Source organism: Hemiscyllium ocellatum, chromosome 35 (genome assembly GCF_020745735.1).
Source record: "Hemiscyllium ocellatum isolate sHemOce1 chromosome 35, sHemOce1.pat.X.cur, whole genome shotgun sequence".
Taxonomy (NCBI): domain Eukaryota; kingdom Metazoa; phylum Chordata; class Chondrichthyes; order Orectolobiformes; family Hemiscylliidae; genus Hemiscyllium; species Hemiscyllium ocellatum.
In genome coordinates, this window is record NC_083435.1 from 15664684 (window position 1) to 15682768 (window position 18085).

General features: G+C 48.7%; 1 protein-coding gene across 1 annotated transcript in view; it reads left to right on the forward strand.

The window, feature by feature from the left end:
* The first annotated feature begins 1647 nt into the window (after positions 1–1647).
* The window catches only part of LOC132832905 (zinc-binding protein A33-like), a 28161-nt gene continuing 11723 nt past the window's right edge, over positions 1648–18085 (forward strand). The window contains exons 1-3 of the mRNA XM_060851141.1: positions 1648–2523; positions 8176–8262; positions 11543–11767. Coding sequence (XP_060707124.1) covers positions 2074–2523; positions 8176–8262; positions 11543–11767 — 762 coding nt within the window. The 5' untranslated portion in view covers positions 1648–2073. The remainder of the gene's footprint in view (positions 2524–8175; positions 8263–11542; positions 11768–18085) is intronic.

Consider the following 18085-nt stretch of genomic DNA (forward strand, 5'->3'; position numbering starts at 1 on the left):
TCGTGTGTCACTGGCCAGAGCGTTTTGCCCATCCCTAACTGCCCTTCAGCAGTGTGCCACCTCTCAGAATAACCTGCCGCAGTTACCCACCAGCCAGTAGCAGGCGATGCCACTTCGGTGGCGAATAACCCCTTGGCCTGGAGTCACGCTCAATCCAGACTGGGTAAGATGGCAGCAGTCCTGCCCTCAAGGGCAGCAATGAACCAGATGGGTTTTTAACTGATAGCAATTTCCTGTCCATCACTGGATATAGAGTCATAGAGATGCACAGCACGGAAACAGACCCTTCGGTCCAATCCGTCCATGCCGACCTGATATCCCAACCCAATCTAGTCCCACCCGGCCCATATCCCTCCAAACCCTCCCTATTCATATACCCATCCAAATGCCTCTTAAATGTTGCAATTGTATCAGCCTCCACCATTTCCTCTGGCAGTTCATTCCATACACGTACCACCCTCTGTGTGAAAAAGTTGCCCCTTAGGTCTCTTTTATATCATTCCCCTCTCACCCTAAACCTATGCCCCTCTAGTTCTGGACTCCCCCACCCCAGGGAAAAGACTTTGTCTATTTATCCTATCCATGCCCCTCATGGTCATCAATGGTTACTGCTGAAAATGTGTTGCTGGAAAAGCGCAGCAGGTCAGGCAGCATCCAAGGAACAGGAAATTCGACGTTTCGGGCATAAGCCCTTCATCAATGGTTACTGCACAGAACAAAGATCCTTTCGCCTATCAGATCTGTTCCTGCCAGAAACAATCAGCTAACTCTTCTCATCCCACTTTCAAGGGCTGCACGCATGTTTTAATTTAAATTCTACTAAACTATCATGGGGAGTTGGTGGGCCAGATTTGAACCACTGTCTCTGAGCGTCTTGGTCCTGTAATAGAATCACAGAACCCGTAAAGCATGGAAACAGGCCACTCGGCCCAACAAGTCCACACCAACCCTCTGAAGAGTAACCCACCCAAATCCATTCCTTACTCTATTACTTTAGACTTACCCCTGACTGATGCACCTAACCTTCACATCCCTGAACTCTACAGGGCAAATTAGCACAGCCCATCCACACTAACTGGCACATCTTTGGAATGTGGGAGGGAACCAGAGCAAACGGGAAGATACACAAACTCCACACAGCCAGTCACCTGAGGCTGGAATCGAACCTGGACCCTGGCGCTGTGAGGCAGCAGTGCTAACCACTGAGCCACCTCAATACTGCCATGGTGGCATCTTCCTGATGTGGTAATGTTAGTATGCAGTCTGTATTGGCCATTTCCAACAGTTACGAACGAACCACGCATTGCAAGTATCAGTTTGACCTCACTGGAAGGAGAGAGGGCTGCTGATAGATTATAACCTCAGTAGGAGGGGGAGAGAGAGAGAGAGAGAGAGAGAGAGAGAGACACAGAGAGAGAGAGAGCATCCCTCAGCCCAGAGCCATTGTCTGTTTGCTTGTGAATGTCACATTGGTTTCAGTTTGACTCTAATCTTCAGGCAGGCTGTGTGTTAATGTACAAAGGTGCAGTATTGACCGTACTTATATGGAAATGAAGCAACTGTCTTCAAGAACAGGAAGAGGTGGATCTGATCAGTAGAAACCTCAACAAGTCTCACTCACACACAGATTGCAGCTGAGCAGGGCACAGCAAGGGAGAGAGACTTGCAAAGCTTGAGAGACAAACTGATGGACAGGGAAAAAGGTAACAGCTCAGCACGCAAAGGGCACACAGGTATGAAGGGGTATAGAGAACACACAGGGTGAACGACAGAATCAGAGAGGGAGAGGCTGTGATAACAAACAGGCAAACAAGTAGAGACAGAAATAGGGAGAGGAGAGACCGAGGGAATCAGAGCTAGAGGGAGAGAGAGAGAGAGAGAGACGGACTGTGATAATAGACAAGTAGAGATAGAAACAGGAAGAGGAGAGACAGAGAATCAGAGCTAGAGCGAGAGAGAGAGACAGACTGTGATCACAAACACACAAACAAGTATAGATAGAAACAGGGCGAGGAGAGGCTGAGGGATTCAGAGCTAGAGGGAAAGGCATAGCAGGGAAGGCGAGAGGAAGTGATGGCTGGTGATGGAGGGAAGGGTGTGCAGCGAGGATCAGAGCTGACTGATAACCTGAGCACTGACCTCAGCTGCCCCATCTGCATCGACTATTTCCATGAGCCGGTGAGCCTGAGATGCGGCCACAACTTCTGCAGGGAGTGCATCCTGCGTGCCTGGGCGCAGTCAGAGCACGATAGCGGCAGTGTCTCCTGCCCTCAGTGCAGGCAGCAGTGCGACAGGCAGGACCTCACCAGCAACCGGCTGCTGGCGAGCATCGTGGAGGGCTTCCAGAGGCTGTGCCGCCCCGACCCTGCCTCCCCGCCGCCCCCAAGGTGCCAGATCCACCAGCAGGGGCTCCGCCTCTTCTGCTCCGATGACCTGCAGCTGGTCTGCCGGGTCTGCTGGAAGTCCCAGCAGCACAGGAACCATAAGTGCACCGCCGTCGGCAAGGCTTACAAAGTCTGCAAGGTAGGTGTGCCGAAAGACTGGGGGGTGGGGGAAGGTGGGGTTTGGATTGGGCGAGGCAGGAGCGGAGGAATTCCTGGATGGATCGAGGAAGCAACGAGTGAACAGGCCATTCTAGACTGCATACGGTGTAATGAGAGAGGAATGAGGCCCACTGGGGAAGAGTGATCATAAAGTGATAGCGTTCTTGGAAAGTGATGCAGTTCATTCTGAGATTAGGGCCGTGAGTCTAGATAGAAGAAGCTACGTTGGTAACAGGAGAGAGCTGACTTCCCTGCCTCTGGATGCTGCCTGTTGTGTCCCTTCCAGCCTCCCGCTGGTCTACCTTGAGTCTGCAGTTTTTAAAAAAAAAATCACTGGCTATGATTGTTTGGCAAGTTTTCCTGTAAGGGATGGAGGTGGATGGACAATGACAATGCCTACCACACAAAAACACGGGAAAGGTGGCTGGACATTGGCTCACAAGGGAAAGTAGGGATAGTGTGAGATCCAAGGAATGTGCAAATCGGCTGAAAAAATTGGGAGCAGATCGGGGATTGAGAGCAGTTTAGATTTCATCAAAGGAGGATTGATGAGGAGGGGGAGAAAGGTCCAACAGTAAGTTCACAGGGAACTGACAATAGAAGCTTCTATAGGCATGTGAAGAGAGAAAGATGATTGAGGACAAATGTAGGTCCCTTTCAATCAGGAACAGGGGAAGCTATAAAGGGAACAAAGATATAATAGATCAGCTAAATACATACTTTACATGTCTTTGCAAAGGAGGACACAGATAATTAGCCAAAACTCTTGGGGAATGCAGGGTCTAGTGAAAGTCAAAGAGTCACAGAGGGGTACAGCACTGAATCAGACCCTGTGGTCCAACTCGTCCATTCCAACCTGATGTCCTCACCTAACCTAGCCCCATTTGCCAGCACTTGGCCCATACCTCTCCATAACCTTCCTATTCATCCAGATGCCTCTTAAATGTTGCAATTGTACCAGCCTCCACCACTTCCTCTGGCAGCTCATTCCATACACGCACCACCCTCTGTGCGAAAAAGTTGCCACTTAGGTCCCTTATACCTTTTCCCTCTCACCCTAAACCTATGCCCCCTAATTCTGGACTCCCCCACCCCAGGGAAAAGACCTTGTCAATTTATCCTATCCATGCCCCTCATGATTTTATAAACCTCTTTTAGGTCACTCCTCAGCCTCCATTGTTCCAGGGAAAACAGCCCCAGCCTGTTCAGCCTCTCCCTGCAGCTCAAACCCTCCAACCCTGGCAACTTCCTTGTAAATCTTTTCTGAACCCTTTCAAATTTCACAACCTCCTTCCTACAGGGAGGAGACCAGAATCGCATGAAAAATTCCAGGCAGAAACAGAAGAAAATCTCTATGAATAGGGAAATGTGTTGGGGAAATCGATGGGGTTAAAGACCAGCAGATTCCCAGGGACTAGAAATAATGTGTGTATTGAATCCTTACAGTGTGGAAACAGGCCACGCGGCACATCAGGCCCACACTGACTCTGAAAAGAGCGTTCCACCCAGACCTACCCTGACGCTATCGCCCCTCATTTACCATGGCCAATCCACATAACTTGCACATCTTTGGATTGTGGGAGGAAATTCACACAGTCATGAAGAGAAACGTGCAAACTCCACGCAGACAGTCGCCCAAGGGTGGGATCAAACCCCCGAACCCTGGCACTGTGAGGCAGCAGTGCTAACCACTCAGCCACCATGCCACCCACTGGTGGTTACCTTTCAAGATTCTTTGGAACAGTTGCGATGGATTGGAGGGTTGCTAGTGTAATCTTCCGACTTAGGATGTGGCAGTTGAGAGAACACAGTGGAGAGTGAATAGAGTCCATCATAGAATATTTGAAAGCAGTGCACTTGGAAGACAGTGAGAATATTTGACAAAATCAGCACAGGAAATCACTGTTAACAAATCTCCTGGACCTCTTCTTTGCTGTGACTAGTAGAGTTGATAAGGGGGAATCTAGTGGATGTGGTTTATCTGGACTTTCAGAAGGCTTTCGATAAGGTCCAACAGACATGTTAAAGATTAAATGAGTTGAGGGTGACTCAAATCCGGGTAGGAGGCTGTGCCGTGAGGAGGATGTAGAGATGCTTCATTGGAAAGGTAAGCAAGTGTATGGCAAAAACCGTATAAAGTGGACAAATGTGAGGTTAACCGTTTTGATAGCAAAGTCAGGTTATTAACTGAATAACAATAAATTGGGAAAGGGTGAGGTATAATGAGTCCCGGGTGTCCTTGGACCCCAGTCACTGAAGGTAAGCATTGTGGGTGCAGCTGGTGGTGAAGAAGGTAAATGGTGGGATGGCCTTCAGAGTGAGAGGATTTGAGTACAGGAGCTGGGATGTCTCACGGCAATTGTACAGGGCCTTGGTGATACCGCACCTGGAGTACTGTGTGCAGTTTTGGTCTCCTTATCTTGGGGGGTGGGGGGATGTTCTGGCGATGGAGGGAGGACAGCGAATGTTTCCCACACTGATTGCTGGGACGGCTGGACTGATGTATGGAAGCGAGACTAGATTGGTCAGGCCTGGGGTTTGGCAGAATGAGGGGGATTTCACAGGAGTCTGTAACAGGACGAGGCAAAGTCGAGATTGTGGCGCTGGAGAAGCACAGCAGGTCAGGCGGCATCCGAGGAGCAGGAAAAATCGACGTTTCCGGCATAAACCCTTTCATCAGGGATGAGGCTTGATAGAGTAAACGCAGGAGGAATGTTCCCAGTGACTACAGTGCCCAGAACCAAGGGGTCACAGAGTAAGGATTCAGGGGTACACCACTGGGGAGGGAGATGAGGAGAAATGTCTTTACCCAGGGAGTGGGGAGCCTGTGGAATTCTCTGCCATCTGAAAGCAGCTGAGGCCAAAAGAGTTTTCGAGAAGGAGTTAGATGCAGTTCTTGGGACTGAAGGGCATGGGGCGAAAGTGGGAACAAGGCACTGAGTTGGATTGAATTGTATCATATTGAATGATGGAGAATACTGGACAGATTGAATGGCCTACTCTTATTCTTGTTTATAGGTGGTGCCCTCTCAGCGCCCCCCCTCCCTCAGCAATCCCCTCCCCACCCTTCATGCCCAAAGGCAGCGACGCCACACTGAGGGGGGAGTGGGGGCAGTGATGGGGCAGAGGCCTTGCCCAGGTGATCGCCTTCAGGAGAAAGTGAGGACTGCAGATTAGAGTCAAGATCAGAGTGGCGCTGGAAAAGCACAGCAGGTCAGGCAGCATCCGAGGAGCGGGACAATCGATGTTTCAGCTTGATGAAGGACTCCCTGCCCGAAACGTCGATTTTCCTGCTCCTCGGATGCTGCCTGACCTGCTGTGCTTTTCCAGCGCCACTCTGACCTTGATCGCTCTTCAGACATGCCACTGGGACCATGACAGGATCGCAAGAGCCCTGCTTCCTCTGACTGGGGTGGGAGTGGGGCACTTTGCCCAGCTCATGCCCGTCCTGCGCCAGGGAAAGCCGAGACCCTGCGCGCGTCACCTATGGGCCCTGGGCTCAGATGGCCCTGTGGGTTCGGAGGCCTCGATCCACAGAGCTGCCGGAGCGGCAGCGAGGGAGTGCTACCTTGCCAGAGGCACCCCCTTATGGAGCAGACAGCTTGGAGACCCCCCCAACTGCCCTCTTACAAAAGGCCAGGGAAATGGTGGGTAAGGCAAGGAGGGGTGAAAATGTGTTGCTGGAAAAGCGCAGCAGGTCAGGCAGCATCCAAGGAGCAGGAGATTCGGCGTTTCAGGCATAAGCCCTTCTTCAGGAATATGCCCGAAACGTTGAATCTCCTGCTCCTTGGATGCTGCCTGACCTGCCGCGCTTTTCCAGCAACACATTTTCAGCTCAGATCTCCAGCATTTGCAGTCCTCACTTTCTCCTCCAAGGCAATGATGGGTGCCAAGGGGTGGTGCCAAATGGTGTGTGTGGGGTGAGGGGGGGAGGTGACTGGCAGTATCTGTGGAATTATCAAGGGGTAAGGGGATAGCCTTCAGCAGGGAATGGAAGAGTCAAACAGAGTAAAGAGAAGGGAATTTGTCACATTGAGCACAAACATTGGGCTGGGTATTCTCTGGTGATAAGGAGTATGTTTCAGTCCTTGGACCCCAGCTATTATTAATCTTCATTAACGACTTGGATACAGAGACAGAAAGCTCTATCGCCAAATGTGCGGATGACTCAAAAGTAGGTAGGATGGTAAATTGCAATGAGGAAATAAGGAGCTTCCCAATGGATACAGATAGGTTAGGAGAGTGGGACAAAATGTGGCAGATGGAGTTTAACGTGGACAGGGGTGAGATCATGCATTTTGGTCGACCTACTATCTAAATAGGGAGAGACTTCAGGGTGCTCCTGTGCAGAGGGATCTGGGTGTCCTCGTTCATGTGTCACACAAAAGTAGCACACAGGTACAGCAGATAGTGAAGAAAGTGAATAGAATATTACCTTCTGTAGCTAAAAAATAGAATATAAAGGTAAGGAAGTATTGTTGCGACTATACAAGGTTTGGTGAGACTGCACCTGCAGTACTGTGTGCAGCCTTGGTCCCCTTATTTGAGGAATAATGTAGTGACATCGGAGAAAGTTCAAAGGAAGTTCATTCGATTGCTCCCAGAGATGAGGGCTTTGTCGTATGAAGAGAGACTGAACAACATAGGCCTATACTCTTTGGAATTGCGAGGAATGAAGGGAGATTGAATTGAGGTGATAACAGGTGTGGATAAAGTAGACGTGGAGTGGATGCTTCCTCTTGTGGGGAATTCCAGGATGAGGGGTCAAAGTCTTAGGATAACGGGGAGCAAATTTGAAACAGACTTGGGGAGAAACCACTTCTCCCAAAGGGTTATGACTCTGTGGACTTGACCACCCCAACCCGTGGTGGATGCTGGGACAGTGAGTACATTTAAGGAGGAGTTGTATATTTAATCGGTGATGGGTTGAAGGGTTATAGGGAGAGGGCAGGAAACTAGGGGTGAGGAACATATCAGCGGTGATTGAATGGTGGAGCAGATAAGTCGAATCGCCTAATTCTATATTATGAATGTACGATTGCATGGAGCACCCAAATACCCTTTTATGAGCTCTGTGTTAGCTTAGAACGAACTGAGTAAGTTGATGGTACTAATAAACTGATATTTAATTTCCTTCCACATACACACACACACACACACACACACACACACACATATATACATATATAAACACACACATAATATATATACACACGCACATTCATACACTCTCACACATACACGCACACATGCATGTACACACACATGCACGCACACTTATACACACACACACACACTCATACACTCTCCCTCACACATACACATACATGCATACACGTACGTGCATGCACACACATACATATATATAAACACACACACATAATATATATACACACGCACATTCATACACTCTCTCTCACACATACACGCACACATGCATGTACACACACATGCACGCACACTCATACACACACACACACACACTCACTCACACATATACACACATGCATACACACATATGCACGCACACTTATACATGCACACTCACGTACACACATCACATATACACACACACACACACACACACACACACACACACACACACACACACACACACACACTCACTCTCAAGGCCAGTTCAATTCAACTGCTCCAGAAGAAACTGAAGGAATACCGTGATGCCCAGGCAGAGGCAGGACTGAAGATCTCCGAAACCCTGGTGAGATTTTATACATGAAGAATTATTAATCTTCAGGTGAGGGGTCAGGTCACAGGGCTACGGGTTTTCTTGTATTCAGTGGGAATGTGGGTGATTCAGTGTGTTGTGGGGTGGAAATGAGGAGGCGATTTTGCTGGATAATCTCTTGGCTTCAAAATCATCAGTTCATACCCCACAGTTCAGTGCACAATCCAATCAACCATGCCCTCGAATCCCTTTTGCTCAGACAAAAGCCATTCGGCCCATCCAGTCTGCAGCGACCCTCTGAAGAGCATCCTATTCCACCACCCTATCCTCATAACACCTCGTTTACCCTGATAGCCTGCACTTCCCTGGACACTCCAGGGAAAATTTTATCGCAGCTAATCCACCTAAGCTGCAGTGGGAGGGAACTGGAGCACCCGAAGGAAACACAAGCAGACAGGGGGAGAAAGCAGTGCTAACGTTTTGAGTCCAGTGACTCTTCATTAGAAGATGTCAACGTTCCTGACTGAACATGCAACATGAACTCTGCTGTCTCTCCAGAGATGTTGCTGGACCTGCTGAGCTTTTTCAGCGATTTCTGTTTTTGTTTCTGGTTTCCAACATCCACTAATCGCTGATAGCTCTTAAATTCTGAAGCAGAGTCATCTCAGATTGAAAACATTGCCTCTGATTTGTTGTTTCTCTCTCTCTCTCTCTCCACAAATGTTCCCCGGCCTGCTAAGTTTCTCAACGTTCCCTGTTTCTCGTTCTGATTGTTTATGGTTTCAAAATTCTTTCACAAGACATAAGCATCCCTGGAAAAGCCAGCCTCTGTTACTCATCTCGAATTTTCCTTAAAATGATTGACACTTTAGATTATTCAGAGACAACCACATCGCGATGGGTCTTGAGTCACTGCTGAAAGAACAGCAGATTTCCCCATTCCCTAAAGGGTATTTGTGAGCCAGGTGGGGTTATTGGTAAATATGGACAGTGACTATGTGATCAGCAGGTGGCTGGCTTTTTAATTCCAGTAGGAGACAGTGAGGGTTGCAGATGTTGGAGATCAGAGTCGAGAGTGTGGTGTTGGAAAAGCACAGCCGGTCAGGCAGCATCCGAGGAGCAGGAGAGTCAACATTTAGGCATAAGCCCTTCCTGATGAAGGGCTTATACTCAAAACATCGACTCTCCTTCTCCTCAGATGCTGCCTGACCGGCTGTGCTTTTCCAGCACCATGTCTCCCACTTTGTAATACCAGTGTTTTATTTTATGCAAATTTAGTTGCACCATTGGACACGGCGGGACTTGATCCCAGGTCTGTAGAGCATTAGGCTGGATTGCTGGCCAAGTGATGTTACCTTGATTTCACCACTCCCCCTTAATGGCGCTGTTGATGCTTTTGATGTGAAGTGTAGAACGTGAAAGAACTTTGTTGTGGGTAAATCACTCCAAGTTACCTTTAACTGGGCTACGTATTAAGAAATCTCACCGGCCATCAAATATTGAAACAATGATTTAACTTTTATTGCATGTAGCAACCAACATAAAACCCTTCAAGTTAAGCAAGTTAAGCCTCACAACACAACTCGGCCGCTCCCCGATTATTGGTGGGATATAGCTACAATTCCAAAGCAAGTGTCTATTTCTGGAAGTGGCCAGGATGCGGTCCTTGTACAGTATTGTTCCTCAAAGTTCTGCTGCCGAATTGTTCTGGTGTTGGATTCTTACACAGATTTTCTCCCTTTTAAGTTTGCGACGTGACATAATTGATGAGTCGTGAGATTTCCTTCATTCTCAGCATTGGTTACTTTGATGGAGACCTCAAGTCTGTAGCTTGCCTTCTGATCAGAAGTAGCTCCCCTGTCCCCTGTTACAATCAGGGTTAGCTACACAGCCTTTCCTGCAATGAACCCCTACACTTCAGGACATTCCTTCTGCAAACAGACTTCACTGCCCATTTGTCACAAGACAGCATTGTCACTTCCTCCCTCCCAGGAAAGTTTTATTGTTTTATTTCAAAAATATACTTTATTCATAAAATAATTTGATGGTCTGTATAGTTGGTCATGCCATACATATGTAAACATTTACATACAGAGATCAGAATTTATCATTTTTATACAGGTCTGTACATTCTTCAATCATATGCCCATATGTTTAGCTGAAGCATCAGCAGAGCCCAAATGACTGCATGGGTCCCCTGTTCCTCTCTCCCAGGAAACAGCTTGTTTATGTTGTTTCTCACCAGGGATAGTGAATTAGCACATTAATTTTAATTCGTTTGTGTGATGATGAAGCTCCTTTATCAAGGTTATGTTGTCCTGGTGTTTTTATGTATAGACTCCCTACAGTGTGGAAACAGGTCCTTCAGCCCAACAAGTCCACACCGTTTTCAGAGGGGTCATAAAGTCTTGGGTTCCGAGATGTCTGGGTTTATCTACTTGAAAAAGCCTTTAAGTTAAAAAAAAACACTTGTCCAATGAAAGGGGAGTGACCAGATCTCCCACATCAGCATTCTTCTGGTTTGGTTTGGTTTGAGCAGGCGTGATTATTCAGAACTGCAGGTCACTTTGAGCTGAGAATCTAAAGAAACAGCTATAGTGGAAGAAGTTTCCGCTTGGAATCTCTCTGCCATCTCTCTCTCTCTCTCTCTCTCTCTCTCTCCTGTAAGAACCTGTGTCTGATTTTCTCCTTTTTACCATGGGGGTTTATACAGGGACTGTTGCAGGCATTTGGAATAGCATCATTAAGTTGCTGGACTTTTGGATAGGTTAAGTTATTCCATATTCTGTTGTCTTTTGCTTGTGTTTCATTCGGTGCTCTGTGAATAAGTTCTGTTTGGTTTAAAACTGAGGGGTTTTGACTGGCTGCATCACACCTGGAATATCCACTTTACACCTGCTCAAAACAGCGAGAAAAGTTTAGGGCCTGGGTTTCCTCCTTGAAATGTTTTGAGGGGTGTCTACCCCGGGGAAACAGTTCATTTCAGGGAGAGTTATTGCCGATTCTTCCAACCCCTTGAAAGAGTTACCGAAGTTGACACCACCACAAATTAGATTGATATAGCGCCTCTCAGACGTTGGGACAGGCCGAGGAACTCTGCAACCGGCGAAATGCCTTTGCAAACGCGATCCCTACAGTCGGGCGGGAAACGTGACGGGAAATTTGGAGACAGCGCATTCCCACCAAGGCGGTGGGCATCGACGTTTGGCGGCCAACTGCAGGGGGTGAGGTGGGTGAGGGGGATGTGGGACGGGGACTCGTCTGGCCGGGCCAGCCCTGGTGTTAGCGCGCTAACGATGACCTCCGGTTGCAGGAGCGGGCGGACCGCCTGAGGGACCAGATCGCGGCCGAGTTTGCGGAGCTGCAGCGGTTCCTGCAGCAGCAACAGCAAGCTGTCCTCCAGAGCCTGAGGGAGGCGGCCGACTCTGCCGTCACCCAGCTGGCGTCCAATATGGCGCTGATCTCTGCCCGCTGTGACCTCATCGAGGAGGCCCTCGAAGAGATCCAGTCAACATGGGAGAAGACAAAGCTTCTGAGGGTAAGACCTACCTTTGGGTGGGAGTGAGGGGAATGGGGTAAGGGGGTGGACGCAATAACTGACCAAGTCTGCCATCCTTTGGTACTCCAATAATGTCCATGGGAGCTCCCTTTATTGTTACACACGGACTGGGCATCACTGACAAGACCAATGAATGGTCTCCATCCTTAATTACCCTTGATCTAGCCATTACAGAAGGCAACCACAGCACCAAACGTTTGGAGCCACGCGTAGGCATGACCGGGTCCAAATTCTTGCCAAAATTCATTCACAGGATGACAGTGTCGCTGGCTAGGTCAGCATTTGTTCCCATCCCCGACTGTTCAGAGGGCAGTTCAGAGTCAGCCATGTTGCTTTGGGTCTGGAGTCACGTGGGCCAGACCAGGCAAGGATGGCAGATTTCCTTTCCCTGAAGGACATTGGTGAACTGGATGGGTTCTCCCCCTAGCAGTCAACAATGGAGTTATGGTCATCGCTTTAACTCTTAATTCCAGGTTGTGAAAAAAAACACATACAATTGAATTCAAGTTCCACCATTTCCCACGGCAGTATTCAAGCCCAGGTCCACAGAATATTACCTAGGTCAACAGCTCAGCAATAATACCACCAGGCCATTGCTCACGAATGGCACCGCCCCTTCTCCATGGTGTGTTGATGCAGTAATTTATTATCAAAATCCTTAGGCTGCTGACCTTACAAGACCAGCTAAACAATGTGGGCCTCATTAGAGTTTCCAAGAAAGATTCTCAAGCTCATTGACAGGGTTGTTTCATTTTGGAAGATGTTTCTCCTCGCTCGGGAACACAGTTGCATGGTAAGGACCACGCTCACTTGGAACTGAAATAGCAAGGAATCTCTCCTCTGAGAGTGTCTGAAATTCCCTACCTCAGGGAGTGGTGCAGGTGAGAGGAAAATGACTTAAAGGCGAGGGAGGTAGACTTTTGCAATATAGGGGAGGTCAGGGTTATGAGGAACTGGCGTGAAAGTGGAATTGAAGCTGGGGGCGGATCCATCATGATCTTGTCAGAGTCTGGATGGCCTCCTCCTGCTCCGGTATCCTATGTCCTCACGTGACCTGGGCTCACTGTGTGTGACTCTAAGCTCACAGCAATGTAGTTGACTCATAATCCGGAGAGCCATTTAGGGACGATAGATGCTAGCCCAGCCAGCGATGCCCATGCCCCATGAATGAACAATTAAAAAAAAAATCAGTGATTGTTTTATAGCTTTCATTGAATCAAATTGACCTTCCAGCTGATACGTAGGGCTCTGGCCTCCAAGGCTAGGGGTAGGTACCAATTTTAAGCAAGGTATGGGCAGCACGATGGTTCAGTGGTTAGCACTGCTGCCTCACAGCACCCAGGACCTCTGTTCGGGTGACTGTCTGTGTGGAGTTTGTAAATTTTCCGGGTGCGTGGGTTTCCTCCGGGTGCCCCGGTTACCTCTCACATTCCAAAGATGTGCAGGTCAGGTGAATTGGCCATGCTAAATTGCCCGTAGTGTTAGATGTATTAGTTAGGGGTAAACATGGGGAATGGGTCTGGGTGGGTCACTCTTTGGAGGGTCAGTGTGGAGTTGTTGGGCCGAAGGGCCTGTTTCCACACTGTAGGGAATCTAATCTTAATGTCAAACTTTGGGGAAATCACTGCTTCCTATCATTCACAGACAGACTGCTCACTGTTAGAGGGAGCTTAGTGGTGTTGAGGTGAGTTTTTACAGTCCAGAGGGTCTGACTTTCGGGATTCAGACAGGCTCAAATCCCACCATGGGACATGAGGAAATTTCAATGGAATAAATCTGGAGGAAAAGCTGACCTGAGTGAGCGGGGATTAAGAAAACTACCGGATTGTTGTGAAAAGCTCACTTGTGTTGCTCGGGGAGGGAAATCTGTCTGACACTTGACAACAGTGTGCTTGACCTTTCACTGACCCCTGACAGGGCCAAACGTGTGCCTTTTGGAGTAGTCGGCAGTGTCCTGCCCCTCGGATGCTGCCTGACCTGCTGTGATTTTCCAGCACACACTCTCGACTCTGATTCCAGCATCTTCACTCCTCACTTTCTCCTGCCTGTAGGAGTAGGCCTGTCCTTGCCAGTGAGGCCTACAAGTCTGTATCCCTTGTCTCCTCTCTCCCTGCAGTCCTTTCCCCAGACAATTATCCATCCAGTTCACTTTTTTTACAGAGACTGATACGAATCTGCTTTGTCTTGTTGTAAATTTGTACCATTTGGCCACCAGCGAGACAATTTTCCCTCACCTCGTCCAAATCTTTCATAATTTGACCACATTTATTCAAACTCCCCTGTCCCCCTCAGGTGGACGCAGTGTATGCTAGTTACAGCACTGTCCCTACTCTTCCCAATCGATTGAAGTTTTAGATCCTGGTTTGATCCCAAAAGCCTGGTGCACACACACACACACTTACACACACACACACACGTTGTCTCACACACCCACTTATACACGCATAAACACATCTGCATACACACTCTCTCTCTCACACAACCACACACACACACGTTCTCTCGCACACCCACTTATACCCACATAAACACATCCGCCGCATGCACACGGACTCTCTCTCTCACACACCCACATACACACATGTTCTCTCACACACCCACTTATACACACATAACCACATCTGCACACACACTCTCTCTCACACACCCACACACACACATGTTCTCTCACACACCCACTTATACACACATAAACACATCCACACGCACACTCTCTCTCGCACACACCCACACATGTTCTCTCACACACCCACTTATACACATATAAACACATCCGCACACATGCACACTTGGTGCTGGATCTTCCAGACACTGCATTAACGTCATTGTGCCCAAGTCCCTGCACGGTTTTGTACTTCAGGCCTATGAAGTCAAAGATCCCCGCATCGAGTTTAACAGTTACATCAGCTTGTAACTGCTCCTTCAAATATCTGGTTACGTGCTCCAGCTGTCCTGGGAGAGTCTGATCGGGATAGTGCAGAGGTAGTTTTACTCTGTATCTAACCCCACGCTGTTCCTGTCCTGGGACTGTTTGATGGGGTCAGTGTAGAGGGAGCTTTACTCAGTGTCTAATCCTGTGCTGTCCCTGTCCTGGGAGTGTTTGATGGGGGACAGTGTAGAGGGAGCTTTACTCTGTATCTAACCCCGTGCCTGTGAATGTTTGGTCAGGACCAGATTAAGCTGGCCCTTGGCACAATAGTTTGATGAATCGAGTACTGGATTGATTTGCAAGCATGACAGATGAGCGGCACATGGTGTGAATTATCTTTGTGGTTTCTGATGTTGATCAACACCCCTGAGCAGGATGCTGCCGACGCAACCCACAGGGGAAGCAAAACCACGGGGTGAGCTCATGGTTAGTTGAGATCACTGTGGTTAAGAAAGCAGCCTGCATTGTGTAGCAACAGCAACTCCTCTGCACAAACACTGCACAGTGTCAATGTTCTGATGCCTTCTGCTTTGTTTGTGGATAGACTCAGAAATTGAATGGGTTTGGAGGGAGGGGGGAGAAGGCAAGGCGCTGGTCTGGATTTCAATGCTGAGCTGCCCTTGACACTTGGCTCCACAGGGATAGTTTACTCTGACGTGCGGGCAGGCTGGATTTATGCTTACCCTCCAGCCCAGAGAATGCCAGAATGAAACCCCATCCACACACTTTCTCAGTGCTCGGTTTAGCTTAAAATTGCCTTGGTTTCAGTCGAACTGGACCCTGTGATGGGTGGAATAGGATGCCTGGAGATAGGGCACACACTGTGCCACTACGTTCTCCTGTACATGATTTCTTATCCACTCAATTGTGCCCAGTTCTATTGCACAGTTCCCAACGTCTGTGCCCGGATAGCGAAGGGATGGATGAGGGAAGGAGACTTCCACAGTAAATCGGAATTACGTGGTCATTTTCTGTCCTGTCATGACTTTTCAAATGATTGAAATTTCACAACATGAGTTCCTGATGCTTGTTGGTGTTTCAACTTGTCGCACTCTTTGATTCACATGATTGCATTGATGCAATCCTTTATTGAGAGTAAAACATCGCAACTCCGGTGTTAGGAGCGAATATCGGTCAGTTTGATGCACTGTGGCAGGCAGGACAGGTGATGGTGGTGAAGGAGATACACTGGAAGGGACTTCCTGAGACAGGGATGATCTCCTGAGGTTCAGGGGAGGTTCAGGGAAGGTTCAGTGAAGGGAGTCAGGAACGGCTCAGGCGGGCAGCATTTGAAGGAGGCCAGAGGCTCTGGCTCACTGGGGGAAGCCAATGGACACATTGGGTGTTTGGATGAGCTCAGGGTGACAGAGGGTACTTGCAAACCAGGTCAAAGGTCCTGCAGTCATAGAGGTGTATGGAGACACAAAGCCCCTTCAACCAATCCAGAAAAGCTCTGCAGCCCACCCCCTCGGCCCATTTAAAGTTATCTCATGAGGGTAGGTTGGAAAGGCTGGGCTAGCTTCCCGTGGAGTTCAGAAAAACAGGGAAGGGCTTGAATGACGTGTGTCATCAAGGTGGCCATGGGAAGGATGATTCCTCTGGTGGGTCAGTCCCACGCGGGGAGGTGAGGGCGGGGTTAATGTGGTAAAAATTCAGAGTCACCCCTTTTTAAAACCCGAACTGAGGAGAATCGATGGTCTTTCTCTTCCTCTCTCAGGAGGCTGAGCGAGGAAGCCTCTGCCTCGGAATATTATTAAGGTAGGCTCCACAGATCACCTCCTCTGCAAGCCAGAGGGAATCCAAGGATATGGTGAGTTGCTGGGAATGCTGGATTGGAAGCGGAAATGGATCAGCTCTTGTGGAACGGCAGAGCAAGATTGAAGGGCTGAATCATAGAGTCATAGAGATGTACAGCGCAGAAACAGACCCTTCGGTCCAACTCTTCCATGCCGACCAGATATCCCAACCAAGTCTAGTCCCATTTGCTAGCACTTGGCCCATATCCCTCTCAACCCTTCCTATTCATGTACCCATCCACATGCCTTTTAAATGTTGTAATTGTACCAGCCTCCACCACTTCCTCTGGCAGCTCATTCCATACACGTACCACCCTCTGTGTGAAAACGTTGCCCCGTAGGTCCCTTTTATATCTTTCCCCTCTCACCCCAACCCTCTAGTTCTGGACTCCCCCACCCCAGGGGGAAGACCTTGTCTATTTATCCTATCCATGCCCCTCATGACAAACGGCCTACTCCATAAACATAAACCGCAAACTATCCAGAGATGCTTGTGTTTCGTTCCTGGGCTGACTTGGAGTTGGGGAGGGGCTACGCATTCACTCACGGCGATTGTGATCCTGTGTCCTGTATACAGACGTTCCCTTCACACCCAGTGATCTGTCTGTCTCTGGACCAGAGAGTTGCAAAGAGAGGACTATTTATGTGACAAAAGACACCCCTCTGCTGGCCTGCGGGAGAACTGCGGCAACCAAGCTGAGTCCAAGTCCCCACTCTCTCAGTCACGTTCCCCTCCAGCCAGGGGTCATTCCAAGGGAAGTCAGCTGCTCTTTCGCAGTTTTATTTGATTTTTATTTGAACTGATGCTGAAGATCAGTTGAGGGTGGCCGCACAATTGGAGGTTGCATGTCCACGGACTTTCAAAATCAGGACAGGAAGCTGAGATGGTTAAAAACACAAGCAGGAAAATTTCTTTTATTGGTCTCGCAGCCTGGTGTGTTGTACCAGAACTGTACGGAAACACTTGCCAGATGTCAAAGTAGAATAGAACATAGAATAGAATCCCTACAGTGTGGAAACAGGCCCTTCGGCCCAACAAATCCACACCGACTCTCCGAAGAGTATCCCACCCAGACCCATTCGCCCGACCCTATTATCCTACATTTACGCCTTACCAACGCACCTAACCTACACATCCCTGAACACTACGGGGAAATTTAGCACGGCCAATCCACTCTAACCTACACATCCCTGAACACTATGGGACAATTTAGCACGGCCAATCCACCCTAACCTACACATCCCTGAACACTATGGGACAATTTAGCACGGCCAATCCACCCTAACCTACACATCCCTGAACACTATGGGACAATTTAGCACGGCCAATCCACCCTAACCTACACATCCCTGAACACTATGGGACAATTTAGCATGGCTAATCCACCCTAACCTACACATCCCTGAACAGTGTGGGACAATTTAGCATGGCTAATCCACCCTCACCTACACATCCCTGAACACTATGGGACAATTTAGCATGGCCAATCCACCCTAACCTACACATCCCTGAACACTATGGGACAATTTAGCATGGCTAATCCACCCTAACCTACACATCTCTGAACACTA